The following is a 27,066-nucleotide window of genomic DNA, read 5'->3' on the forward strand; positions in this document are numbered from 1 at the left end:
AAGCGCCAGGCGAGAGCTATCCCGTCCCTCCCTCAGACCTCCCCAATACCCCCCCCCCCCCCACACACACACACACACACACGCACAATGAAAATTGGGAGGCCACGTACCCATACCAAGACAATAAATGCTAAAAATACCAAATGTGAAAGACTCGTCTATGACGTAAAGGAAATGATTTTGAAAAAGTCAACGACAGTGAGCAGCGGAGAAACGAAACCTATCGCTCGGGCACGGAAGGTAAATGCAAGAATCCTGCCAGCGAGGGAAAGGCGGGTGCTGGGAGGAAGGAAGCACACACAAAAAGACATTCACCCTCACGCAGCATCTAGTGCTTTGCCCGCTGTGACCGGATCTACACCGTCCCTCTACAGAGGTGAGTCGTGGCTCCAGCCACAAGATACCCTGCTTCAGCACTCTTTTCCGCCGCCTATTACGCCACTTCCCTGACTCACCAGCCTCGAGCCAGGCTACGTCACACAGCTGTACTGCATTCAAAGCGGATGTTTCAAATGAAGTCCACGGGAGGCATTTTGCTCGTCAGGCGGGTGAAAATGAGTGAAAGGATGTTAGTTAGCACCCTTCCAATGATGACGGTATGGGAGATAAGCGGTTTTTATTCACGAGCACCTGTAATCCTGTCAGACACGGCAAAAAATAAGAAAATATTCCATAACTATTTTGTTGGTCTTTCTTCTACAGGTAACTGCATTATATAATATAATGCAAACACCTTAAATGAAAAATAAATGGACGTTAATCTGGGTGAAATGTGTTATGGTGGGAATGCTCTCTTGGATAATCATACTTTAAACACACAGAATACACACTGAATGAGAAAAGTTGAATCCAATTTAAAATAAGATGCCATAAAATATGCCAAAAGATTATGTTTAAGTGTTTACAGAGCTTTCAGAATTTATATATTTGGAAATAGACAGTAAGACTGTTCTTACTGCAACCCTTTTTTGTAGCTTGACATTAAAAAAGGCGCATTCGAGAACTTCTAACACCCCTACAGCTCCTCTAAAAAAAATCGTTGCCTCCATGAATCTTCATCTGATTCTGGCAATTAAAGCTTAAACTGGCTCCCATCCCACCTTTTCGTTTGTTGCTTAAAGGTTGCGGACACTCTGGAGAGAAGGCTTGTTTCTTCTTCACCTGTCTGCCCCCCTCCCCCTTCCTCCATCCCAGTTGTCAGTGCAGGAAAGCCCCTTCTTGCCTTTAAACCAGGGGCAACGCAAGGTCGCACTACCAGCCCCCTTGAAATTATGAAATTATTACTTTCACCTGGAAAGTCTGGGTGACAAAATAGTGAATTACCAGTGGACAGGATAAGGAATTACAGATTCCTCTGGTATTCCCTCATTTATTAGGTCCTCAATATGAGTGCCCAAATACAAACCCCATTATTTGCCCACCCGGACATTGATTAGAGGCTGGAAATAACAGGGATTACGCGTTTTGGGGGCATAACATGTGGAAAACAACTTTTCAGTGCCCACTTTTGTGTGTTTTCCACCAGAAAAGTGCTGGAAACTTCATATGGGAAACTGAGAACTTGCATTCTAATGGACTGGTAATTAAACACCTCGGATTTACCAGGCGAGTCTGAGTTTTTGAGGTCTTTCCCAACTACAATACTTAAAATGCAGTTCATGCTTCCCTATCCCTCTCTTCCCACACCAAACCATGGACACACATAGATTGTTTTAAACACTGCCTCACCACATTGATGCAGCATAGCAGATTTGAAAGAGGGGATATACAGACTGAGGAGACCCTTAGCCAAGGCCCACGATCACCGGCTTTTTCAGCATAGGATGGATAATGGGAAATGGATAATTTACTTACACATAGTTTATCAGTATGTTTGCTTGAGGGCTGAGGTGTGCACAATTCCAATAACCATATTAAGTATTAAGTAGGGTTCTCAAATATTTATCTTTTTGTTTTAGTATGCAGAGAGTGCAAATATTCTGTTCCGCAAACGGAATTGGGGGAATTTTGGTGACTCCATGTTACACAGACTTCTGGCCAAGTTTCGCCAATCGCTGTGTGGCAGAATTTCTTTCTTGCGTGCATGCCGAAAATGGTAAATTGGCAGGCACAATCCAGATTTGGCGTCCCCTAGTGTGATTTTCGGTCGCTAAGACGACATCCAGCAAGATTTTTCCAACGTGTGCGGTTGCTACTGTTCGCGATCAGAAGACTCTTGCTCGAGTGGAAAATCTACTTGAGCGGCAGCAAAATCAGCTAGAGTAGCTTCACCCTCTTCTGCGACGCATGGTACCGTTCGTGCTGAATCACAGCGCAAGTAGCGCGATGTGCCTATTTCCGCTTATGGGAAGAACTCTGCAGAATCTCACTGAATTTGTTTGTAACTCTGCGGAATTCTGCAGAGTCAAATTCCATGAGTTCTGCCCACCCCAAATGCAAATATTTCCCATCTACTATCTTCCCCTTTGCCACATAGGCACACATTGAAATCCATCCAGTCCTTATCTTACCATTTGCTTTTTGGTGTTTGTAGTTTTGTTTTTACCATTATAAATACAGGGCCACAAGTCGCAGAATGCAAGAAAACCGGAGTGAATCAGCTACTGATGTGCATCACGGGAAAGACTGACAGCTCTCTCGTTTCTTCTTTGGGCTAGTCCAAAGCTTTCTGAAAAGTAACAAAGTGTACAACTTTTCCAGGACTGCTCTTTTTTTGTTTTTCTTAGATTTAATCTGTTTTATAGGTCTGGTATACTTCCCTTTGCATTCCTCCTGCATCAATGGTCAGTGCCATCGTTTAGCCTTACGATTTCCAAATCTGGTCACTGAGAGAGAGTTGTGTATGTAAAACCCCAAATCCCAAGAGTAGGGCCAAGTCAAATGTTCTAACCTGTGGGGTAAATACAAAACTCTAGAATCAGAGTGAGATTACATTGCTCAAAATCTCTTTAACTGTTATGGAATTTAAAGCTACATAAAATCTTTTAGCACCCAGATCTCTTGACACACAGCTCTCACAAAGACTACAAGAGTTTGGCTTCTGGAACGGCTGCATGGAACGTATGATTCCACTTCCTTGAGTAAGTACTGAAGGCGGGACTTGTATTTGGTGCATGGTGATTATCTGATGGGAAGAAAAGTTTTGCCTAAAATCCAACTATACTATTTTAAACCAGGAGTAAGAGACCGAAGATTGGCCAAAGGAGGCAGCTTTCTGTTGCAGAGGGGTGCAACTAAGGATTTACTTCTTCATTGTAGAAGGGCAGCAGAGGGCGATAGTCTGTACTTTTGCTCTTTGAGCGATGGCAGTACGCAGTTTTATGATACTATATCATGGTCCATATTGGTAACTAAAAAAGTATTGCATCTACTACATCTCCTACCGCTCTATAGGCAAATTAAGTACACATTTACTCTTCTTAACTCAGCATCTATTTAACCATATTTGCCTTGCGATGTAGTAGATAATCAATATCATGGTTCTAATATTTGTGTCATGTGACATAAGGTATGTGATACAGTGGGAGAGTACCAAATGATCAGTTCTCCTTTGAGTGTCTGATTTCCCCCTCAAGTGCCCTAGTTACACTCGCTGGTCCTCCATCACTCGCCTAGAGAGGAGCTGCTCCTAGTGTATGAGGGGCCGATTCACAGAACTAACTTAAAACAAAATCCTAAACTTACTACTTTTGGTATTCACAGAAGTTAGGATTTTGTCTTAAGTTTGTCTTAAGACAAACTTAAGACAGACTTAAGACAGTCTTAAGACAGACTTAAGACAGTCTTAAGACAGACTTAAGACAAACTTAAGACAGACTTAAGACAGACTTAAGACAAACTTAAGACAAAATCCTAACTTCTGTGAATACCAAAAGTAGTAAGTTTAGGATTTTGTCTTAAGTTAGTTCTGTGAATCGGGCCCATAGAGCGTGAAGGACCACAGGCCAAGTCCATTGTTCCTTCAGGAAAACGCTGCCTTGTAACTTTGTAGGGCTATGTATAGGACGTTGTGGTAAGAGGGCAGATTGTAAGGCTCTATTGGGTTCATCTGGAGATCCTGAGGGTTCTTTCTTTTTCTGAACAGGTTGTGGAGCGCAGCCAACACTCACCATGTGGAACCAGTGGAAGACAATTGTGATGCTGCTTCTCGTCTCTTCCAGCTCCCTTGTGGTCGGTAGGTGCCACTCACACTCTTTCATAATTTGTCCATTTGTTAGAGGGAGAGATCAGTTTTACTGCGGTTAACACAGAACATCTCCATTTCTCCTAGCATCTTTACTTGTGTGTTTCACCTATCCTATTTGTTATTCAGGTCTGAAGTAGAGTGGATATTATGAAAATGGTTTGATAGACATTTTGAAAACGATTTGATAGAGACAAATAAAATAATTTCAGAAAACTAAACAGCAACGTGCAAATATTTTGCCTCATAATGTTCTTGAAGTGATTGCTATTTTAACTGCAGGCCTTAATCATTTGGCGGAAAATGTTGTTGCCATATCTATACCACTTTGTGAGACCCTTAAGAACTGTGGGACTCTCAATCACTTGTATGCTGATGATACCCAGATCTACCTGAAACTCTCATTCCCAGACGACATTACCCTTTCTCCAATTCTCTGACAAGAATTCAGACATGGACGTAAACTCAGAACCCTAAACCTGACTCTCAAAAAAATATAATTCTTTCTTATAGCTCTGAAGAAATCCAACCTACCTGCACAAAAATTAATAGGATTCATTTCTGCCCTAGAGTGCCAACCCAACATTGTTCAGAATGCCACGTTGATTGGCTTAATCCACAACAATCAGCTCAACCTCCAGAGTCGAATCAAATCCATGGGCTAGCAACCAGATCCAACGAAGGTTGATCAAGGGGATCAGATATCTCATTCTGGAACAGAACTTACATTCAGTTGTTGGTTTTGTCTAGAGTAGACTTTATGAACTCATTCCTTTGAGGCGTCCCTAAAGCACACTTAGCTTTACTCAGAACAGTTCTACATGCTGCAGCCTGCTTTGTTCCTGGTCACAAGAAAGTTTACAACATCACACCTATCATGCTGTCCCACCAATGACTTCTATTGAGGCGAGAGCTCCGTTTAAAACTTACTGTATTACACATAAGGCCTTGAATTCCTCTTTGCCCATCTTCTTAGCAGCAACAGTTTAAATTTCAGGCGCAACACAGGGTTCAAGAAATGCACAATACCTTCTCTTCGAGGTTCCCACCTTCAAATGAGAGCAATATATGAACCAATCATTCTCATGAAGCATTTGAAACTCCCTTCCTCTGGCCCCATGTATGACCACATGCTGTGCTACCTTTAAAAAGAAACTTAAGGTGGGGTGCAAGTGGGTATCGCCCTCTGATCCTGGGCGTGTATATTGAAAGTACAGAGTTGCGTTGTCTGAACAGAAACAACGTCCCCACTGTGCACTCCGTTGGGTGATCACCCTCTAACGACTTTCTCCAAATAGTTAAAAGTGATACAACAAATTGCAGGCGTTTAGATCCTTAATTTCATTTTATTGGAAACATCGTGTTGCATCACACATATAGATCTTTTTCATTCAACACCTGTCTTCTTTAAGAATCACTTTTTTTGAATCCCTTTCTGGATCACTCTTTATAAATCCCAATGCATTTAGTGATGGTGCCCTTCATCACCCGCACCTTGAAATTACATGATTGTAGGATGCTAGAAGGTAGAAAAGTGCAGTAGTTCTGGCTTTACTTAATCAAATCTCAATGATGCGAAAGAGGAAACACCATCTGTGCACAAGCAGTCCGAGGTGAAAACTCAGAAGGAAATAGTAACTTTAAGCATTTACATGCCTGTGCTCATATAAAAAATCCAAACATATTCATGCGACCGTTTGAAGGTTGGCAAGGTGAGAGGTCCCTTATCTCATTACTTGCAATAATGCTGGTGAAAATCTTGCATTTATCATGCATTTGTGTTGAGAAAAGTAACCACGAAATGAATGCGTTTCGTGTTTAATGCATCAGTGAATCAGTGCGCGTCTTTTAGTTCAGTTTATGTTCCCCACGTTATTTTATTAAAGTGCAACACATATGGTGGGTTCAGATTTAATCCCCATATAATGTTGGTGCCCCTCGACCGCAACTTAGATCTAGTGCTACACGTTGTGTATATCATGAAATGAAAAGTGTAGCAACTTCTGCTTCGTGTTTTAATCCATGCATAACATTTGGTGCTCGACGAATTACTCAAATACCCCTCATTTGTACAATTTTAAACTGAACTGTATATAAATAAACTTCCGGTGTGAACCCACGTAGTGGATAAAGTATATCGGTGTGCAGATTGTTAAACAAGTACTGTTTCGTTTAATCAGGATCTGCATATCGGTCTCCCGGCTGCTTCCATGCAAAGCGCAAGTCCCGCGCGTGAAGATAAAGGAGCCCAGAAAGTGAAAAAGGCATGAGAGCAAGTGAAAAACTATGTTTACGGCACCATCTTGGAGTGTGTAGCACTTTGAATGAACATAACTACTTCTCCTGGCTTAGCGTTGGTTAAAAATTCCTCCAGGGGTGAAATAGTAAAAGCGTGTGTGAAATGATTGTTTCATAGGTACAGAAATACACAGAAGCAACCTATTGTTATTCATGGTAAGCAAAGGAAAACTACACTAAAGAATAGTAATTGCGCGTGTATGAGGTGTATTTGGGAAACTTCAAAAAAATGTATTTCGGAGTGTGTGAGAGATACCATGGAAAAGTACAAACAAGTCTCAAAGAGTGTGAGAACATACAATAATACAAATGCACGAGTGCATGGCCATCAAATTATGTGTGACATGTCTATACGATGTTTATGTGTGAGATACATTTTCCATAGATATAAAAGTGCTCAGAAGCGACCTTTTCTTATTCATGGTGAGCAAAGGTAAACCTTCTTAAAGAATAGCGGTTACACGCGTATAGGGCATAGTTAAGAAAATTCTAAAGTATTGATAAAATGTTAAAGAGTTTCAGAGCATGTGAGAAATCTCATGAAAAGTGCTAACATCTCGCAAAAAGTGGGAGAATAAACAAAAGTACGAATGCATAACCATTACACCACATGAGGTATGTCTATACAGTGTCTGTTTCTTGAAATCCTGACGTCATGATCAAACTGCAAATACTGCTCCATTATGAAGTTCCTTATGGCTGAGCATGAAAATAAATTTACAAGTAACAACTGAAGTCTGAACGTTCGTTTAAACTTTAGGGTTGAATGCGTCTAATTTGTTTATGCAAAATAGTTCCTGTTGCTGCAGCCACTTCTTGTTGTCTCTTCCTTCTGAAATTGGCACCACTTCCTACACTAAAAATCTCAATTGACTGACATTGTGTTTATTTTTGCCAAAATGCACTGCGACCGGTGATTTTTCTCAGTAATTTCGTATGTTGCTCTTATGTTCAGTTAGCCGGGTCTTGATCTTCCGTTCAGTTTTTCCCACATATACTAGACCTTGTGGGTATTTTAGTAAGTATACTACATTTTTTGAGTTGCAGGTTGCTGTGGTATAGAGTTTTATTGGTGTGCCTTTTGTTAGGTGTGTCATGATGTTGCCTTTGATTATGTTGTTGCGGTGACTGCAATTTAAACACGGGGTGGTGCCTTTGTGGATCTTGGTGATGGGTGTCACAGGTTTATTCAAACATTCTTTAACAATTTCTTGTTCTTTGGTAAGCAAAAAGTGGAGGGTTCACGAAAAGTCCCTTGAAATCAATCCCATTAGCCAATGTTCCAGTATGATATTCTTAATTTGGTGGCTCAGAGTGGAGTATTTCGATACAATCACAGGTCTTTTTGTCGTTTTTTGTGTCATTAATAACTGTTCTCTCTCTTGTTCTGGCTCTTTGGACTGCTTTTTAATAACATTTGTGGGATATTTCCTTTCTCTGAATTTCTTTACCATTTCTTTGGTGTTGGCTTCATAGTAATCATTCTTAGATGAGATCCTTTTCCACCTTCAAAAGCTGTGAATAGGGTAGATGTTTTTTGAGACCGATTTGATGGCAACTGTTATAATGAAGTAAATGGTTTCTGTCCGTTGTTTTGGTGAATATGTCAGTTTCTAGTTTCCTGCCTTGTATAGTAATGGATACATCTAGGTATGTGATGGTCGTGTTACTCATGGTATTCGTGAATTTAATGTGCTCATCAACGGTGTTCAATTGGTCGATGTTTTTTCCTTCCATATAAGAAAGATAGGTTCTGCGACCATTCTGGGTTGAGTAAGATGTTGTCAATTTCGAACCTGTGCATAAAGATGTTCGCATAACAGGGGATTGCGCAATTGCCCATCAATTTACCCGACAGTTGTAAGTAGTATTCGCCTTTCCAACTGAAATAACTGTGTAAAAGTGAAAAATTTGATAATTCCAACAGGAGTAACTTAAAATCGTCGTCAATCTTGTGGTTCACTAAAAATGATTCTACAGCATCTATTCCTTGGTTGTGGGGAATTGAAGTGTACAAAGAGCATATGTCTATTGTGCATGAGGTAGGCATGCTGTCTTCTTCAAATTCAATGCTTCTGATTTTGTTGAAGAGGTCCGTGGTGTCTCGCAGATATATGGCCATTTTCTGCACAATGGGTTTCAAGTGTCGATCTAAGTATCTTCCTGTCGGTTCGTGGATGGAGTTCTTCGTAGATACGATTGCCCGGAATGGTGGATTTTGTAAATTCTTATGCATTTTCGGCGCCATGTACAAGTAGGGAGTTCTAGGGTGATCTTGTATTAGATATTTCTTGTCGTTCTCGGTAATTGTACCCATCATGGTGCATGCTTTGTCTAAGATAATTTTTAATATCTTCAGAAATTCTTCAGTGGGATTCTGCATTAATTTCATGTAAGTTGACCTATGATGTACATGGTCATCAACACTTTTCGTGTAAAAGTCCGTATTCAAAATGACCAATGCTCCCCCTTTATCAGCTTTACAGCATTTGATGGTGGGATTGTTTGTCACTTGATTGATCGCTTGTCGTTCTTTTTGAGTTAGGTTTGTTCTTTTAGGGTTGGGTTTTTTTAAACACCTATTTTAGTTCTTTTGACACTATGGTTTCATAGGAATATACATTTTGTGGCTTGTAGGTGCCACAAAAGTGCTTTTCTTTCTAAGGCCCTTGAGGGATCCCTCTTTTCTTTGTGATCGTGATTCCACTCCATTGTCAAAGAAATGTCTTAGGCGTAGATTCCTCATGAATTTGTAAAAACTAATCTAATTTCAAATTCATTTGAAAGATATGTAGGAACAAAAGCAGTCCATTTTTGTAACATTTTGGTCTGAAATTTTGTGAGTTTACAGCTAGAAATATTGATCACTAGGTTCTTTGGCTCCTCGTCGATTTGGCTATCGGTTGATCTTTGGTTCCTGTAGCCATGTGCCCTCCTGGTTTGACGCTGATGTTCTGGCCTCTCTCTAAAAAATGCACATCAGGAATGGTGCTGGTGGACGCTGTTGCCGCGTTCAAAATGCGTGTTTCTTTGTTGGTGTTATCTCTCATGGGTCCTCCTTTGTCTATTGATTCATTGGACGTGGAACTTTATCCATCTGTAAATCTTGTTCAGAATGGTTTCTGTTGTCTTCTGCGGGCGTAAATCTCTGCCCATTATACACCTCTCCCAATTTATAGTCTATTGTGTCTCGTTTATATTTTCTTATTTTACTTTCGTTAATCTCTTTCGTATATGAGTTTAATTGTTTGTTGATGTCTGTTAGTACTGTGTCCAGTTCCCAGTCCAGTTTTAGTGTTGGTAGTTGTGCCAATTTCAGAAGGAAGAGACAACAAGAAGTGGTTGCTGCAACGGGAACTATTTTGGATAAACAAACTAGACGCATGCAACCCAAAAGGATTAAACGAACGTTCAGACTTCAGTTGTTACTTGTAAATTTATTTTCATGCTCAGCCATAAGTAATTACATAATGGAGTAGTATTTGCAGTTTGATCATGACGTCAGGATTTCAAGAAACAGACATTGTATAGACATGCCTCACATGGTGTAATGGTTATGCATTCATACTTTTGTTTATTCTCACACTTTTTGCGAGATGTTAGCACTTTTTCATGATATTTCTCACATGCCCTGGAATTCTTTAACATTTTATCAATACTTTAGAATGCTCTTAACTATGCCCTATACACGTGTAACCACTATTCTTTAAGATGGTTTACCTTTGCTCACCATAAATAAGAAAAGGTCGCTTCTGAGCACTTTTATATCTATGAGAAATTCATCTTACACATAAACATCGTAAAGACATGTCACACATGATTTGATGGTCATGCAGTCCTGCATTTGCATTATTGTGTATTCTCACACTAATAGAGACTTGTTTGTACTTTTCCATGGTATCTCTCACACGCTCCGAAAACAATTTTTTAGAAGTTTCCTAAATACGCCTGATAACCGTGCAACCACTATTCTTAAGTGTAGCTTACCTTTGCTTACCATGAATAACAACAGGCTGCTTCTGAGTGTTTCTGTACCTAGGAAACAATCATTTCACATAATGTTTTTACTCACCCTGGAGGAATTTTTAACTAATGCTAAGCCAGGAGAAGTAGTTTTGTTCATTCTAAGTTCTACAAACTCCAAGATGGCGTCCGTAAACATAGTTGTTCACTTGCACTCAGGCCTTTTTCACTGTCTGAGCTCCTTTATCTTCACGTGCGGGAATCGCGCTTTGCATTGAAGCAGTCAGAAGACCGATATGCAGATCATGACTAAACGAGACAGTACGTGTTTAACAATCTGCACACCGATATACCTTATCCACTACGTGGGTTCACACCGGGAGTTTATGTATATACAGTTCAGTTTAGCATTGTACGAAAGAGGGGTAGTTGAGTAATTCGTCGAGCACCAAATGTTATGCATGGATTAAAACACGAAGCAGAAGTTGCTACACTTTTCATTTCTTGATATACACAACATGTAGTACTAGCACTAGATCTAAGTTGCGGTCGCGGGGCACCAAAAATATATAGGGATTAAATGTGAACACACCGTATGTGTTGCACTTGAAGAAAATAACGCGGGGCACATAAACTGAACTAAAAGACACGCCATGATTCACTGATCCGTTAAGCACGGACCACGTTCATTTCGTGGTTACTCTTCTCTACACAAATGCATGATAAATGCAAGATTTTCACCAGCATTATTGCAAGTAATTAGATAAGGGACCTCTCACCTTGCCAACCTTCAAACGGTTGCATGAATATGTTTGGATTTTTTATATGAGCACAGGCATGTAAATGCTTAAAGTTACTATTTCCTTCTGAGTTTTCACCTCGGACTGCTTGTGCACAGATGGTGTTTCCTCTTTCACATCATTGAGATTTGATTAAGTAAAGCCAGAACTACTGCACTTTTCTACTTTCCATCATCCTACAATCATGTAATTTCAAGTTGCGATTATTGCGCCTTTTGCATTATTGAATATTGTGACATTTGACTATTTTTCTAGAAAGTTACCCCTGATGAAGGACACTGTCCTGAAATGCATTGGGATTTATAAAGAGTGATTCAAAAAGGGATTCCTAAAACGTGATTCTTAAAGAAGACAGATGTTTTATATGTATGAAAAAAAAACGTAAGTGTGATGCAACACAACGTTGCCAATAAAATGGAATTAAGGTACTAATCGCCTGCAATTTGTTGTTTGACTTTTAACTATTCAGAGAAAGTTGCTAGAGGGTGATCACCCCAGGCAGTGCACAGTGGGGACGTTGTTTCTGTTCAGACAACGCAACTCTGTAAATCTATGATCTGGCACACATTCTCAAATGCCAGTTTTTTCTCTTTTCCTGTGATGTATCTCAAATATATTCCTGTGATGATTGTTTGTAATTGTACTCTTGCATAGCTCTATAATGCCCCTGGGCCATGTCTGTGCTACATAAAATCACAAAAAGAAATAAATAAACCGGCAAGTTTAGCTGCTGAGCCACGGGCTAGCTCTGGAATGTAAAGTTGCATGTGCTCGAGTTAACTGGAACACGCTGAACGGCGGACAGAAATGTGCAGTGCCGTGTATTTTTAAGGCACTTGACCCAGCGCCATAGAGTTTGCCTAGGCCCCCTGTTGAGATGAGACAATAGACACTACTTGTGGTCCGAGGAGACTGGACAGGAAGTGGGAGGAGCTGATTGGCATTCTGGTGAACAATGGTGTAGAAGCAGCAAGATGGGAGACAAGCATACCCTGAAATTTAGGAACAAATCAGGGAAGAGGTTTTCCGTGACAAATAGCAAACTAGTGATATATCTGTGTCATCTGTTCCCCTGGACTTTGGAACTCCGCAAAAAAATGGTCCTTAGGGTCTGGTCGATAAGAGGAGATTATGCATCACTGGCAGGATACAAACTTAACATAAGCAGGCCAGAAGCATTACCTCCTCAGGAGACAAGACTGAAGACCAGATCCCCAATAGCGACTTTAGGTGGCAGAATCCAAGTGTACGTCATATGCAAATCGAGATGACTTTGCCACAAAACCGTTAAAATCATATGTTGAAGTTAATGAGGAAGGTTCAATGTAAATAATCTTTAAGGCCCTGAACACGACCGAGCCCATATTGCCGTTTTAGGAGCAAATTTCCATTTGTTTCTAAAACTGGATTACAGTGAGGGAAACAAGACAGAAGTAGTTGGTTCTGCGATTTGCTGCAGGTGAAAATTGGAGCAAACCGCAGAAGCACATAGTGCACAGGCACTGATTTACCCACATTGATATGAGGAATAATATGCATGGTTAGCATGTTATTCTCCATTCCAAGGTAGCCAACATGCACATATTTCGCACTTGCCTTGTTGCGACCCTTGTCTAGTCTCAAATTAGCGGGTGTGTGCAATTTTACCCAGATTGTAGCAGGCCAGTTGTGGCCAGGCCCTGAGTTTACAGTGATGATAAAATTACAGTTTTCAGTCATGAGCAAGTATTTTTCTGTGTTTCGTTTTTAGCGTCAAAGGATGAAAGCAGTTGGTCTTGGTCTTCGCTTGCTTACGTCGCCGTGGGTGCAGGTAAGGTATTACCCCTATTCCCTTTCTGCAAGCATCCTGTCATGGCGTTCCAGGCCAACGCAGCATAATGGGGGCACCAAGAGGCAACAGGTTGGTGGTTTATGTAGCATTTTAATATTCATATGGTCATCTACATTTTGAGTGACAAGACACTGGCCATGTCTAAGGGTGCAGATCCTAGGGTGTCAGGTAACCAGAGTGTGAGACCAGTGGGGGTAGCTGTAGGCGCCTGAAGGGGATTCATGTGTAAGGAAGACTCAGCTACTGAAGGACGAGATGGTGAAATAAGACAACAAGGCCTAGGAGCAGCAGAAGGACTAGGGAGCCTCGAAGTCCACAAAGCGCCATGTTCTCTTTTTGCAGGTAGTGATCCCGGCACCAGGGGATCACAGATGACAAGGAGAAACAATCAAATGGTGGAACTTCAAGACAAAGGCCACAGGGTGGGAAAACGTCTGTATTTTGTGCCAAAGCTTTATCCTTAGAACAAAGCTAATAAACACTTATAGCAATGGAGATAGAGGTGATGTATAATTGTTCCTTCTCTATTTAAACACAAATACCCTCTAACTTCCACCTTTCTAGCGCCGGTTCTGTAGAGGAAGACTGCAGTGCATTGGTAGTTCCAGGTTTGTTGGTAATATTAGTGGAATGAATGTGCAGAGGGACTGTAGGTCAGCGGTGAGCTAGATTTACAAGCGGTTCCTTTTTTAGCCTGGAATAATGGGGAAATTGAGTACTTTGGTATAGTTCATTGTAAAGGTGAGTGAGGTTGTTTCTCGTGTAACATTGGCCTCTGTCTCTTCCTCTGCACAGGGATTGCTACTGTTGCTGCCCCTGCTGTATTGGCTGCAGCTGGTTTTACAGCAGCTGGTATAACAACTGGGTCTTTGGGAGCAGCAATGATGCAGTCAACAGCTATCGCCTGCGGTGGTGGAGTGCCGGCTGGATCAGTTGTCGCCATCCTGCAGAGCGCAGGTAAGAGAAGCACGGTGTGAACTGGTGGAATCTCTAAAATGAGGCACCCTCAGTCAGATTTGAGAGCTTACCATGGCTCTACGGTTACTATCATTTGCATGTTTCTTATTAGAAGTCTTGCCTTCAACTTCTTGTGTGTGCTTCTCCCCTCCTCTGGTGCATACCTTCTTTACACTCTTATTGAATAGCAGACTTGTATCCTATAACTGCTCATATATAGGAAAATACTTTTTTCTCTTTCATTCAGCAATCCTTGAGAGTCCATGTGTTACTCTGTCTGCTGCTTTCCACTTCAAATACTGGACCCACATGCTGTGTTACTCCCTACCCCTCCCATCTTGTTTGTAAAGCATAGCAACAGGGATATTTTTGCTGGGCGATAGCTGAATAGTAGACTTTCCCTTGTATCCTGTTGAAGGAAAGTACAAACTTTGTCACACACAGGCCTTTATATTTCTTGGGGAAAGGCCAACTGTGGCCCCTCTGGCTGATCTGGTGTGTTCATTTGGGTTTTAAGTGCTGTCATATGCAGATAATACTCAAATCATTGTATCTATTTTGAACGACCTGCCTTTGGTGGTGGGAAGGTTCAACCAGTGCATGTCCAGCATTATCTGCTGGATGAAGGACAATTCCCTGAAGATTAATGCAGGCAAGACTGAAGAGATTGTGTTTGGCTCTCAAAACTCCATTTGGTCAAACACCTGGTGTCCAGATGTCTGCGGAACTCTCCCCACCCCCTTCAAGTCAGCTAAAAACCTCGGGGTCATCTTTGATAATACTTTGAGTTTTGATGCACAGGTCAGTCGCATTATCATCACTTGTTTTTACAGCATTAGGACCATGAAAAAGATCTTTCCTTACATTCCATCAGAATTGCACCAGACAGTCACTATCGCCCTTGTCACCTCAGGGTTCAACTACGATAATGCACTTTACCTTAGCATCAATAGTTCTTCGCTGAATAAACTTCAGGCTGTACAGAATACGGAGGCTCGCCTTATTCTGAACATTTCCAAACGGCACTCCTTTTACGACGGGATTTGTTCCCTTCATTGGCTCCCTGTCAAGAGGCAAATTTCTTTCATGGCCTTGTGCTTAGTTTTTAAAGCTCTTCATCACAAGGGCTCCATCCAAATAAATGCTCTTTTTCATTGGTACACTCCTGGCAGACCACTTAGATCCTCATGCTGTAAAAAACATAGGATCCCCAGATTCTAGAAGACTAGATGGGGTGGGTGCTCCTTTTCGGTACCACCCGCCAAAATGTGGAACACTCTGCCTACCTATATCTCAGAAGCAGATTATGTTATGTCCTTTAAAAAACATCTGAAAACCTGGCTCTTCTCATCTCAGAAACATGGATTCATAGCTGTGCTGCTCTTGCTGATTCATCTTAGCTATAGCGCTTTGGCATCTTCGGATTTTAGTGCTCTCTATAAATGTTATCCTATCCTAACTGCTGCACTCATTTAGCTGGTGTCTACGGCAGAAGGTGTGCTTAACATCATTCTTCTCCTTGAGGCCCATAAACCTGTTCTATAGGCTTCTGCAGACAACCAAATGTCTGGATTGGGAGCAAACTAATTTAGAGTTCGGCAGACGGGTTACTCTCTTACAAACGTGACAGATATCCCATCTGCCATATTACATGTGCCATTTGATATAATTATGGCTCCTAGTTTTATGGTATTTATGTTTTGAATGTTTCGGTCTGAAATTATCCATATTTATTTTTTGGCCATCTTATTAGTATTTGTGCATATCTATTTACTGTTTTGTGAATAAATTAAGTTGGAACCTGTATATTTACACATTTATTTAACTAATAAATATGCATTCATACTTTGATGTCCTTCAGGTTTTAACACATTGAACTGCCAAATATGATAAAACAATACACCTATATGTAATTATTTGCATTATACAATAAATATATGTTGAGATAAGCATTGATTTAAGGAAATCTCAACCAGTTTTTTGAAATCCTAATGCTGTCAATCTGCTCAACTGTTGACCTGGAATTCATGAATAACAACATGGAAAGTCGCTCCAAAGATGCCCAATGATTTGTATTTTTCTGCCTCTAAAAATAAATACCAAAAGGAAACATATTGTTTATTGTCTTTATTTTTCTGTAAATATTAGTGAAACCTTGAAACTGGGAGTCTTGGATATAATGCACTAATACGGCGGATGGGATGTCTGTCACATTTGTGTCAGAGTAACCCGTATGCCAGACTCCAAATCAGGCCCTAAATTAGGCATTGAAGTGTTTCCCTATACATTCTGACACTTTCTCTATTTTCAATAAAATTCTATTCAGATTTTCTTGAGTGAAAAGTATTTAAAAAATAAACCACTCCATATATAAAGACTGAAAACATTCAATTCAATGACCAGATTAGAGATACCATAAAATGTGTTTGCTTTTTTTCTCCAGTATTTTTGCTTAGATTTCTTTTATTGGCTTTTAAGAACATAAATCCACTTATAAGCCCAGCACAAGCAATGATCATGATACCGAGGACCAACAGGAGGGCCATCTCGATGGGCGATGAACCATAACAGAATACCCAAAGTCCCACCCTCTCCCCCTTCCTCTCCAACCTTCAAGCTCTACAAAGCAAAACAGTGAGTGACCAAAGAACACACTGCAAGATTTCCCAATGGCGTGATTCTAATGGTTTGCAGGAGCGTCCGTGTCTACACTTGTGAGTGGAACCGCGAGTCGTAAGAGCCTCATATACTTAGGGCAGGTGAGCTCTGTGAACTCTGTAGTCGGCAGAGAGGGGAATGTTTTCCACAGGTCATGGAAGGTGGCACCTGGGTGCGTGAGTGAGAGTGAGATTGTTTTCATCCCAATGATTCCTCAAAGCCTGTGTAGCCAGCCCAGGTAGGTTGGTGCCTTCGGAGTACCCCAGCAGGAGAGGATATTTTGTAGGGCAGCCCCTAAAGCTAGCGCCATCTGCCGACCCCTTCGAGACCTGAGTGGAAAGATGAGCGGGTTGGGAAGGCCCAGAAGAACATACGCTGGGAAGCGAGGGATCTCAGTGTCGAAGTCGGAGTCGATGTCTTCTAGGATTTGTGCCCAGTATCCCGACAGCAAGGGACAATCCCTTAGGAGGTGAGTGAGAGTGCCCAGAGAGCCACACGCCCTCCAACAGTGAGGACTGCGAGAAGGGTTTCCTTTGTGGAGGAGTCAAATACCAATAGGTGACGATTTTTGTGGCCGTTTCAATGGATGTCACATTTCAGGCAGTGTGTCTAGCCCTGTAGTAGATATCAGACCATTCTTTCTGTGTCAGCGCACGTCCCCGTTCCCCTTCCCAGCACAGCTGGCAAGGCGACTTCCCGTTTCTAGGAGCGTCCTTGACGAATTTATACAAGTCTGTTGTCAAGTGGGCATCGGTGTGTCTCGTAAGGAGCCACTTCCCAAAGGAGGTGAGGTGCAGAGCCGCTCCTTCCGGCACCTCAGGGTGCATCACCCAATGACGTATCTGTAAAAAACGGAGCCGTCCATTTCAGGAATGGCCTGGTCCCGCCGAAAGTCCAAGAAAGACCGGGGACCTGCTATGTCGAAAAAGTGCCCTATAGAGCGTTGGCCTTCCATGGCCCAATGTGAGAATCCCACCGAGTCCGGCCCCAGGGTGAAGTCTAAGTTGTGTACTATGGGTGTAAGTGGTGATGGGAAAGTTGTAAGTCCCCGGGAGGTAGCCACTCTGTCCCATGCTAAGAGGGTTGGGTGGGTCACCTTGGAGAGGTACAGATTCCGGGACCTGGCAGAGCCAGAGAGGAATGGAATACCCCACAGGGGCTGCCCGGCCAGAGACCTGTAACCATGACCATAAACCACCAGTGCTTCTCGGATTCCGGGTGAGACCATTCGACCAATGCTCTCAGCTGCACTGCCCACCAGTAAGCCAGGAGGTTGGGGACACCCAAGCCACCGTCCACAGGGTCTTTATAGCTCAGGTCTCTGCGCATCCGGGGTTGCTGATTGCGCCAGATGAAGTGCTCTATATCTCGTTGAAGGGAGAGGATGACTCCCGACGGGGGGGCCAGCTGAAGCGTTTGAAACAGGTAGACCAGCTTGGGAAGTATGGTCATCTTTATAGCTGCGATGCAACCCAGCCATGAGAGTGTATAGGGCCGCCACTTTCGAAGACAGTCCCGAACATGACGTAGTATCTTCGTATAGTTTATGCTATTAGTCGTCTGAATGTCAGCGGAAAGCTGCAAGCCCAGGTATGGAATTGTACCCGATGCCCACTGAATTCTATAGGACCGCTGTAACAAGGCCAGGGTGTCAGGGCGCAGAGATAGATTAAAGGCCTGAGACTTGTGCACGTTAATCTTGAAGCTCGTCACCGAGGAGAACTGGTCGAGCTCCGCCAGCAGGGCAGGGAGAGATTCCCCAGGCTTCTCCAGCGTGGCCACCACATCATCAGTATATAGGCCGATTTTATGCCTCGTCCCCCCAAATTGCACCCCCACAATGGAGGGGTCATCCCTGACATGTTGAGCCAGAGGCTTCGTATATAAGGCGAACAGAAGGGGTGACATAGGGCACCCCTGTCTTGTTCCTCGTCGGATGTTAAAGGCCTTCGAGAAGAGCCCTTTTGCCCTCACCGAGGCTGTAGGGTTCGAATAGCTGCTAGGCACCCAGGAAATATAGCGCTGAGGCAGGCCAAAGTGGGCTAAGGTCTCAGCGAGGTATGGCCAGTGGACTCTGTCAAATGCCTTTTTCGGCGTTGACTGAGAAAATCATGCGCTCAGCAGAAAAGCATTCGGACCGATCTATTAAGTGTAAAAGTCATTTTGTGTTGTCGGAGCATTGACACCCAGGGACAAAGCCGGATTGGTCCGTGTCTATCAATCTGGGCAGGTGGGGGGGAAAGACGCTGAGCCAGAATCCCAGTAAAAATCTTTAAGACAGTGTTAAGGAGGGAAATCTGGCGGTAGGAAGCACAAAGCTGTGCATCTCTGCCGGGTTTAGGAATCACAGTAACAAACTCTTCCAGCATCGAGGATGGGAGAGGGCTGAAAGCCCAGATGGAGTTGTATACCCTCACAAGCAACTGAGCCAGGAGCAAACAAAAGGTCCTAAAAAAGGCGGAAGAGAAGCAGTCCGGGCCCGGAGATTTATGAGGCTTCAATTTAGATATGGCCGAAACTACCTCCTCAAGCCGGATAGGGGCCTCCAGCTCCTGTACCTGACTTGGGACAAACTTGGCTGTAGCCACCCCTTCCAGAAATTGGGCTGGACCCCCCGCAGGGATACCCTGAGCTCCGTAAAGTGTCTCATAAAATTGTCGGAAGGTTGCAGCTATCCCTTGGTCCGTGGTCTGTACCTGGCCCTGTGAGTCTATGACTCCGGAGATGTGAGATGCCTGTCTCTGAGTGCATAGCCTATTGGCCAACAGTCTCCCGCACCTATCCCCCCCACACAGAAGGCATGCCGAAGCCGAAGGGCGGCATATATGGCCCTGTCCATGTCCAGCCCGGCTAAATGAGCCCTCGCCGCATTAAGTTGTTTCCAGACCCTCGTAGTACCCGTTCTCTTGTGAATGCTCTCTAGATTTATAATTGCATTCGAGAGTTGTTCCCATTTCTCCCTTCTAAGCCTATTGCCCGCCGCCGAGATCCCCAAAAATTCCCCTTTGACATTCACCTTTAAGGCATCCCACAGGGTCGCCATCAAGTCATGTTGTTATTCGCCAAATAGTCAGTTATTGTGTCTTTGATCTGCTGAACCACAGAGGGGCGTTACAGCAGTGTTTCTTGAATATGCCAAAGCCGACGGGGGGGATAGCCGTACGGCTGGGATAGTGCCACCCGCACCGCGGAGTGGTCAGATAAAGGGCACAGAAGAATCTCTGCATTCTGAAACTGTTGTGTAAGTGTATCAGATGTTAAGATATAGACAATTCTAGCATACGTTTTGTGGGAATGCAAGTAGAAGGTATATTCCCTGGATGGCGGGTGATGGGTCCTCCAGAAGGAAGCCCTGTGTCCGTGAGCAGGCGCTTCCATCCATCTCATTGTCAAAAACCAAATTGAAGTCCCCCCCATAATTACGGACCTGTCAGGGAGACTCACTAGCTCCTGGATCGCTTCCTGTAAGAACCTCTCCTGCACTTCATTAGGGACGTACACTGAGGCCACCGTGAAGATATGTGGTCCTACTGTGAAGGTATAAGCTATTAGTCAACCCCTGAACTCAGTCCGCTTGAGACCTATGGTGCCCTGAAACCCCACAGCTACTAGGATTGCCACCCCCGCCATCTTTGTGGACTGGGAGGAAAACAGTTGGTGAGGGAATGCTCTGGACCACAGCCTTTGTGTATCGTGAGAAAGAAGGTGTGTTTCTTGGAGAAGACAAATATGGGCATCTGAGTTTCCCAGAAAGGACAATAATGCCCGCCTCTTAGTGGGGCTATTAAGGCCCTTGACATTGAGTCACAGGATTTTAACTGAAGCCATCGCAAGAGAATTTATCAAAAATGCCCATGAAGAGGCTGGAGAGGAAGGGCCCGCCAAGAGACCTCAAAGCCCACCGCATCCCATGAATCAACATGGTATTCAAGCGCAGAAGAAGGAGGAGAGGACCCCATTCCCAAACAACAAAACAAACCCAACTAAACTGGAACTGGAACAGTCCATAAGTGTCCTGGTGAACAACCCCATGGGGTGGCGTGGGATGTCCAGCAGGAACCCCCTGCCGACCCAATCCCATCCCAGACCCAGCCTAAAAGGCCAAGAGAGACCCCTTAATAACTCGCCCCTGTAGCATCAGGTCTGTGTCGTTTTCAGTCCGCTGCAGCCAAATCCTCCGCCAGGGTTGCAATCACCGCCTTACGTTCCTTCTCCATGGTGTCCGGGTCGGGCCGCAGGAGCAGAGAAGTATTCCCCACTCGCTTCCACCTGCCAGGTCCCCGGCACCGATCACCAGCATCCTCACGTGCTGGGGCTGCTACGTCCTACTCGGACAACCCCAAGAGCGATGCGGCCTCCTGTAGGGAACGGATTTGGCGCAACTTGCCTTCCCACTTAAAGACAATCCTGAAAGTTTGGCCCCAGGAGTAGGGAATGCCCTTGGAGCACAGGAAAGCCACGACAGGCATAAACATTTGCCATTTCTGTAGAGTGGAGGCGGCTAAGTCCTGGAAGAGGAGAGGTTCAGCTGAACAAAACTCTATGGAGTGGTTGGCCCATGCTTCCGGCAGGATCTTTTCTTTGAGTTGAAAATCATGGACGCATGTTAAAATGTCTGGGGGGAGCAGTCGCCAGCCACCGAGGTCTGACCCGATGGGTCCGGTCCAGCTTAATCCGTTGTTCTGGGGAGGCACCCAAGATATGCCGAAAGAGCTCCACAACGAATGATTCGATATCCTGACCCTCAATGCCCTGAGGAACCGCCCGGATCCTGATGTTGTTCCGCCGGGATCGGTTCTCGAGTTCCTCTGCGTGGGCCTGAAGGTCCAAATGCTGATCTTGAAGACTGAGAACTTCCTGCTGAAGCTGGGCAATCTCGTTGTCCCTCGCTGATGCCTGCGTCTCCTGAGTGTCCACTCTCTCGCCCACCGAGTCAATGTCTCTACGGATTTCGCGGAGCTCCAAGGAGATCTCCATCTTTAACGTGTGGAATTCCCCGGTGAGTGTGGTGAAGAGAGACTCAAGGACACTGCGAGTGACCGGGCCCTCCGCATCGTTCTGGTCCCGCTCTGCAGGATGTTCTCCCGGTGGAGGCGCCACCTCAGCCTCACAAGCACCCGCCTTGACAAGAAGATCCTTAACAGACTGCTCCTTCCTATTCTTGAGGTTCGCCATAGTCCGGAGGGATCGCCGTCCGCAGCGAGCACAGGTATCAGGGGCGCAGGCACTGCTGCAGCAGGAGCCACGAAAAGACCTGAAGATCTGAAGGCCGCAGTACGCCGCCACCAGCTCCCTAGGGTGACCACCTCAAAGCACTCGCCTCCCAAGGGCTGCTCTCAGGACCAGTGGCCACCTGTAATCATATTGATCCCCCCAAAAAGCGGAGCAGCGCTTGGGCTGGTGCAGAGGGAATGTCGTAAGGGCCAGCCTCCAATATCAAAGCAGCCCAAAACCTCGCTGTGTAAGGAGGCCCAGAAATGTGCACCACTGCTCCCTTCCCCTACCAGGCAGCACCTCGAAGCCAGGTCCCACGGCATGGTGAATGCTTGTCTCGCCGCACACCCTCCAACAAGCTAGGCAAGAACCCCTCTGCAGGATCCACGATCACCGCTCACCTCTCCCAGGGTGCTTGCCCCCTCGCCCAGGACAGTCGCTCCCAGCAGTATCCAGCCCATCCCTCTGCAGTGCGGACCTGTGAATGATGCATCAGTGAGGGGGGGGGGGGTGGGGAACACCCGCTGAGGCGTCCGGGCCTATCCGGGAACGTGATCCAAGACTCCCTGCTGCCAGGCCTCCAAGATGGTCGCTCAGGCCTACTGTCCACAGGTGTTGCCGGCGGGCAGATCCTGGTCTCTGGGAGATCTCGTGGCCCACCTCGTGTAGCGAAGCAGAGTCCAGGGAAAAGGTGTGGCGCCACCCGAGTCACACAGTGAGAGTGCGGGGCATGGAAGGTTAGCAATGCCCCGGGGTCTCCAACATCGGGCTCACCTGCACCCACACTCGCAGTCCAGACTCTCCCGGCAAACACAGGGCCCAGGGCTGCTCCACTCTCTCTGCAAAGTGGGAGGCACACCGTCAGTAGTCTTCCCTCCGCGGGGATAGACACCCCCAGAATGGAGGATGAAGGGCGTCACTGCCGATTACCGCCTGAACTGCCTCAAGGCACCGCTGCGGGGGGGGGCACTCCCGGAGTGAAAATCGGCCATGAGGCGCGCCTGCTCGTTGTCAGCTATGGAGCACGCCAGCCTCGCAACAGAGATCAAGGAGCCCCGGTCTTGGGGAACGCACTACGGCGCAGCTCCACTCTCGTGCCCAGGATGCCCCTGAAGTGTTCGCCAGTCCATCAGAGAACCAGGTATGTCGTCCGGGGCTCGCCGTACGTAGCTGTAGGGCCAGGGCCTAGGCGAAGGACCGGAGCGGCGAGCAGGCACATCCTAATCGTCCGCTATCTTGGTCACGCCCCCCTTCTCCAGTATTTAAAAGTTTTTTTCTTTTACATTGTTTTAAACAGTTCTTTACAGATAAACATTGGCAAAGCCAACAGATTGCCACTCTGGTTACAAAGGCGAAACATTTTGGCTTTGCTAATGCTTGTTCTAGTAGGGCACCTGGATTTGGCTGAACCTTTCCCAAATATGTAAGTACTGTGACAAACAGCTCCTTTTTAAATCAGTGCTGTTCACCACCACCCCTTATTAGTTCAGTTTTGTATGACATCAACTCTTCCACCAACACACGTCACTTGCTCCAGTGCCCTTTAGTGCTTCTTTGATGAGAGAATCCATTTTGTTTCAGGAGCAACAACTGGAGGGGCCTACGTTGGTGCTACTGTCGGTGCTGTTGCTGGATATGTGTATGATAAGGTCACAAGCAAGTCGGACAAGACGGAGAAAAACTAAGTTGCCTATCTTACTCTTCACAAGGTAATTCTGCAATGGGTCAACCCGTGTGGAAATTCGAAGCATGCCAGTGGGCTGTGTGACACTGCATCTTTTACTCTTGCATTCTAGTCAGTTGTCATCAGAAGCCATAAGATCTTTCTCAAGTGCACATTCTGGATAATGTTGTATATGGCGCATCATTCGAACATGTATGGGCTGGGTTTATTGTAACACAACTATTTACACGTTTGTGTAATGATATTGTATTTCATTGCACTAACGTAACCTTTTGCAATCATTTCTCGCTAGTTACTTACCACCCAGGAGCACGGCCTGTGGCATCGGCTTTAAAGCTGATGGTATTAGAAATTAGGGCCTGAAGAAAGTCTAAAGCCTTGGACAGTTGTCAGAGACGCACAGTGGCGTTCTTTGTAGCCTGTGATGGTGGAAGCTCAAGGATCGTTGGCTTACCAAAGGCTCACCACTAACCCCATCCATGGATACAGGGTATAGCTCTTCAAATTATAGGTCACAGCAAAGCCATAGTGAGGGTCCGCTAAAGCTTCTTGTCGAATGATATGTATAAGTTGGTCCGGTGAATGTTATGACTTGGTAACAGTGTGGCTTTACATATGATGAAGGTTATTGACCTGTGCATGCTCTGGTTGGCTCCCTTAGGTGTCAGTGCTACAAACCGCTTAATAGGGGCGGGATAACTGGAGGTTTCCCTGGCGACCAGTGATTGGACGCTCATGTTCAGTGGGTCATTTGGAAGCTAAGTGTCTGTTGGAAAGAAAGATGACAGGACAGCTGGTGCTTTAGCCTCCTCGCAGAAGTATTCATGGATAGGCCCTGCCTGCGAAGTGTCCTAGCACGGAGGAGACAGGAAAACGACACAGGGGTCGTCAAAAAGTTGGGATTAAACATCCCAGCTTCATCCTGAGACACTGGCTAGTGTTCCCCTTGGGGGTCTTAACCCTTCACCCCTTAGTGGATGCTACATGGATTGGGGGTGTCATGGCCAAGTAAATGGGCAAACATCTTGAGTCACCACATTGAGGCCACAAACCCGGCAGATAGGTCTGGACACCAGACAGTTCCAAACTTCATGCTGGGTGGATGCTGGTGTGAAGACGACATTAATCCTGGGCATTATTGTAGCAAATGAGTCATGACTGTCTATTTCAGCTTTGTACAAAACTACACAATGCATACATTCCTCAGTATGTACCTTAATGATGTGGTGAGAGAGGGTAAGTTGTCGAAGACAAGGCATCGTCCATCCAGTGATGTTGCTGTTACTCTGGTAGGATAAGGGCTACGAGGGAAGCATCTAAGACTTGGAAAGCTTTCGTCACCGACTGTGAGTAGATCTCATGGAACAGGGAATGAGGACCAATCCCACTCTCCTTAACCTCGCAGGTGAAGAAACTGTCAGGGCCTCGTGTGCCTGCGAATCACCAAATAAGGGCTTATATATGTCTGAAGAATGTTGGTTCTAAAAGTTCTGGGTGGCCTCCATCTCTTTGGAAACTATTTCTTGATTTGCCCTCTTCAAAGTGGCACTGATGCCTTTTTTATTTACCCACAATAAAGCACCTTGTACATCAAATGTTGGTATGTGTTCATTTGTAAACGACTGAAGCCGACTCCAAACTGCCCAAAAAATCAATGGGGTAACAAAGACCTGCATGGATTGGAGCTCATGGGACACTGCATGCACCACGCATCACCCTTTCATCCATGGCTCATATTATGCTTTAGGCCTACTGGTCCTCATGTCCCTCAGATTAACAGGGAAGAGCACCCAAACCTGGGGATGAGTGGTTATGGCATGCGTTTACAACGCATGCCATAACAACGCGGTCGTTACAACGACTGCGTTGTTATTTCGCATACCGTTACAACGCAAGACGGAACAACGACTTGCTTTTAGGGGTCGCTAGATGATGAAATAGTATAATTTACTATTCCAACTCCAGTCTTTGTGGACACTAGGGAAGGTGTTGGATTTTAAATCCTACACCTTCTGCCCCCTTGCGTTGTAAAGGTATGCGAAATAACAATGCGGTCGTTGTAACAATTGCGTTGTTATGGCATGCGTTGTTTAGCATGCAAACTAAATGCTGTTTACCCTGGGGACCTCATAGATCCCAGGAGGGACATGTGGCCAGGAAGGCTTTTAATGTTACATTACGTTTTTTCGAAGGAATGAGATATGCTTACATCTAACGCTGTGCGAATAATATTAGTCTCCTGGGATACCACTTGAGCTCGCTGTTGCACTATATAAATCTTCATTTTACACATTCAAAGAGTTAATTGAATTTGGAATTTGTACATTTTACCTATCCTTTTTTAAGGAAGGGCTATGTGACCCTTCGACATGCATACACTCATTAGTATTAACTTGTAAAATATATCCAAAATGTTTTATTTAAACTGAATAAGTTTTTGTAGTAGTATTACCAAATATTTAGGTTCTGTTACCCAAGAGGGAGGGTAATCACAGGGAGTTATTGACAGGAGCCGAGTCAGAGAGTCTGTGGCGAAAGTGCTCAAGGACATATTCCATCCTGCATATGGGTTTTGAACCTGTTAATCTTAATATTGTTGTAATATACAATATCTTTATACATGAGGAGTATAAATTCATACTTATTTTGCTCTTAATCTAATATATGCTGGATGATTGTCCTCACTGATTCCCATCTTTTCTAGGATGGTTGAGCAATCACAAGACAAACCCTGGCACCCTAAAGGGAAAATCTGATGGAACAAACTTCACAGCAGTAAGCAGCTGGACAATCAGTCATTGAAAAGAGGAACTCGGTTAATTCACAGCCTTGGAATGTCTTAACACAGGGCCTACTTTGGAAGTGTAGTAATATAAAAACCTTTGCAATGTCTCCATCATAAGAACCATATTGTTACGGAAATCCTGCCTGAAGTTTTGCCTTCCCCTAGAGATTGGAGGACTTCTCATTACCACTGACATTAAATCAGGTCTGTAGACTTTAAGCTTAAGTTTGTCTTTACTTAATGTAATCATTTTATGGAATTGTCAATTAAATCATTACAACCACCAATAAACTCCTTGTCTTCTTTTGCAAATTAAACACAAGTATAAAAACAAACACTGAAGCATTCATCCACACTAAACATGAAAAGTCAGGTCAGCTGCCAATAAAGACCACCTTTATTATAAAGACTTTTCTGTATATTACATTTTACAACAGGCCTCAATTACGACATAACTGCTATTTTATGATCCCCACACATACTCCTGTTTGCGCAGGTATCTCAATTACACATGCAAAGTTTACCACATCGAATAAATGCCACGTGCAATAAAGTCTGCATCTCCCACATAAAAGTTGGCAGGTCAAACCTGCTGGAATTAAACGGGTGGAAAAGGCCCGATAAATATCACAACATGTGGATTCATTGCTAGAAGCATCAAAATCTATATTGTATGCCCCATTTTAGGGCAAA

General features: G+C 44.4%; 1 protein-coding gene across 1 annotated transcript; it reads left to right on the forward strand.

The window, feature by feature from the left end:
- LOC146857202 (uncharacterized) lies at positions 1 to 26,664 on the forward strand. Its single transcript, XM_085646808.1, has 6 exons — positions 1 to 376; positions 4,085 to 4,174; positions 12,995 to 13,054; positions 13,871 to 14,032; positions 23,486 to 23,613; positions 26,293 to 26,664. Exons 1-5 carry the CDS (start codon positions 88 to 90, stop codon positions 23,587 to 23,589), a joined length of 705 nt encoding a protein of 234 aa, XP_085502934.1. The 5' UTR covers positions 1 to 87; the 3' UTR covers positions 23,590 to 23,613; positions 26,293 to 26,664.
- The last annotated feature ends 402 nt before the right edge of the window (positions 26,665 to 27,066 follow it).

This window comes from Triturus cristatus, chromosome 3_2, assembly GCF_964204655.1.
Source record: "Triturus cristatus chromosome 3_2, aTriCri1.1, whole genome shotgun sequence".
Classification (NCBI taxonomy): Eukaryota; Metazoa; Chordata; class Amphibia; order Caudata; family Salamandridae; genus Triturus; species Triturus cristatus.